The 2,500-nt window shown below is 44.6% G+C and overlaps 1 protein-coding gene across 1 annotated transcript in view; it reads right to left on the reverse strand.

The window, feature by feature from the left end:
- The window catches only part of LOC143294975 (uncharacterized), a 40,744-nt gene that overhangs the window by 26,567 nt on the left and 11,677 nt on the right, over positions 1 to 2,500 (reverse strand). Inside the window, exons 3-4 of the mRNA XM_076606502.1 lie at positions 2,164 to 2,262; positions 500 to 595 (exon numbers count right to left, since the gene is read on the reverse strand). Coding sequence (XP_076462617.1) covers positions 500 to 595; positions 2,164 to 2,262 — 195 coding nt within the window. The remainder of the gene's footprint in view (positions 1 to 499; positions 596 to 2,163; positions 2,263 to 2,500) is intronic.

Genomic DNA, 2,500 nt, shown 5'->3' on the forward strand with positions numbered 1-2,500 from the left:
TGGTCTGCGAATCGGACCAAAGTCTGAGAGAGTCAACTGACGAGGTTTTAGACTTGAATTCAAGCACCTATAAAAGTCTCTTTCTAGTATATTGCTTATTTCCTTGTATGACAATGGGCAATATACTTTTATACTATCTATATGATTTTTTGCTCCCCTTTTTGCTGCCCTATCTGCTTGGTCGTTATAACGGAACCACATCCAGCTGTAACTAAACAGAACCAGTTTTGACTAAACAGATCCAGCTGTGACTAACCAGACACAGTTGTGTCTAACCACATCCAGCTGTGACTAAACAGACCCAGTTATGACTAAACAGATCCAGTTGTCTCAAACTAGATCCAGTTGTGTCTAACCACATCCAGTTGTAACTAACCAGAATCAGTTTTGACTAAACAGATCCAGTTGTAACTAACCAGACCCAGCTGTGACTAACTACAACCAGCTGTGACGACTAACCATAACCAGTTTTGACTAAACAGATCCAGTCGTAACTAACCAGATCCAGTGCGTGCACGGAGCATGCCTTCAGCAGATCCACCACCAGCCCCACATTGTTCGCCTCGGCTGCTGCGTGCAGCGCTGTCCTGCCTCTCTGGAAGAAATCATCATCATCATCATCATCATCATCATCATCATCATCATTAAACAAACATCACTATCATCACCATCATCATCATCATTATCATTAATATCACCATCATCATCATTATCACCACTATCACTATCGTCGTCATCATCATCATCATCACCATCACCACCATCACCAGCACCATCATCATCATCATCATCATTAATATCACCATCATCATCATCATCATTAACAACATCATCACCATCACCATCACCATCATCATCACCATCATCATCATCACTACCATCATCACAATCACCACCATCACCATCATCACCATCTTCATTATCATCACCTTCATACTCATCATAACCATTATCACCACCATCACCACCATCATCATCATCATTCTCACCACCATCACCATCACCATCATCATCATTATTATTATCACCATCACCATCACCATTACCATCACCATCATCATCATCATTATTATTATCACCATCACCATCACCACCACCACCATCATCACCATCATCATCATCATCATCATCATTACCGTCACCGTCACCACCACCACCACCATAATCATCATCGTCGTTGTTGTCGTCATCATCATCGTCATCATAGGGACATATCCATATACGCTACACTACATCTGCTCAGCAAATGCCTGACGGCAGCATAACCCAATGCGCTTGTCGGGCTAGAGTTCATGCATATCTATTGTGCGACTATCAGAGTGGACCTCTTCTACATACTTTTGTCAGAGAAAAACGATGTATGTTGCCGTGGGTTCTTTCTTTTTGCAGTGCGCCAAGTGCGTGCTGCGTGCGGGACCTCGGTCTATCGTCTCATCCGAACAACCAGACGCTCAGTTTGAGTGTTCCAGTCAAACCTGAGAGAAAGGGCGAGACCAGGACTCGAAACCAGATCCTCAAGGGCACTGTCTTGGCAGCTAAGCATCTTGACCATACCGCCACAAGCTTGATGCCCCGTTGGCGGACTACACGACTGCAAAGCTGGACGCTATCAGTGAAACTGGACATGGGAGCAAGGTATGTTGTGACAGACAGGGACAGACAGACAGACAGAGAAAGGGAGAAAGACAGAGATTCACACAGACATGACATGGCATGATATGACATGACCTGGTATGATATTTCAGTGCCTTCCGCTAAGTGTGCCATAAAGTCAGGGGGTAAATATATGTTACATGCATGTTGCACCACACAGGGAAATAATGAAATAAACACATTATCTTCCCAGTTTAAACAAAAAGACATTGGCAATTGTATCAATAAGTGATGAATTAATGCATATGCGACACAAAGAGAGAGGGTGAGAGAGAGAGGAGGGAAGGATGGAAAGAGAGGGGGGGAGAAAGAGAGAGAGGGAAGGAGGGAGGGATAGAGAGAGAGAGAGTGAGTGATTGAGTAAGGGAGGGAGGGAGAGAGAGGGAGTGATGGAAGGAGGGAGGGAGGGAGAGAGGCGAGAGAGAGAGGGGGGGAGGAAAGAGAGAGAGAGAGACCTTCGGAGAGACAGTCAGACACAGCACTGGACATGCACTAAGGGCAACAACTCACGGAGTTCTTGACGCTAGGGTCAGCTCCCCTGTCTAGAAGAAGTCTGGCCACGTGGTTATTATGGCTCAGAATCGCCACATGCAACAAGGGTACTCCTTCCTAATTCGTGGAGAGAAAAAAAAAGAATAAATTTATCAAAGAGCTTAACCACACATTGCTCTTCCCAACACAACTCACCCCTCACACCTCTAGTTCGTCACCACGCACCTAGTTAATGCCAACATTGATAATCCCCCAAATAGATATCACCATATAACTCTTCACCACATAGTTCATCTCCGCATAGTTCATAACTGTACATAATTATGATCATATACAGTTCGTCACCCACATACCT

The sequence above is a fragment of the Babylonia areolata genome, chromosome 20 (assembly GCF_041734735.1).
Source record: "Babylonia areolata isolate BAREFJ2019XMU chromosome 20, ASM4173473v1, whole genome shotgun sequence".
NCBI classification, from domain to species: Eukaryota; Metazoa; Mollusca; class Gastropoda; order Neogastropoda; family Buccinidae; genus Babylonia; species Babylonia areolata.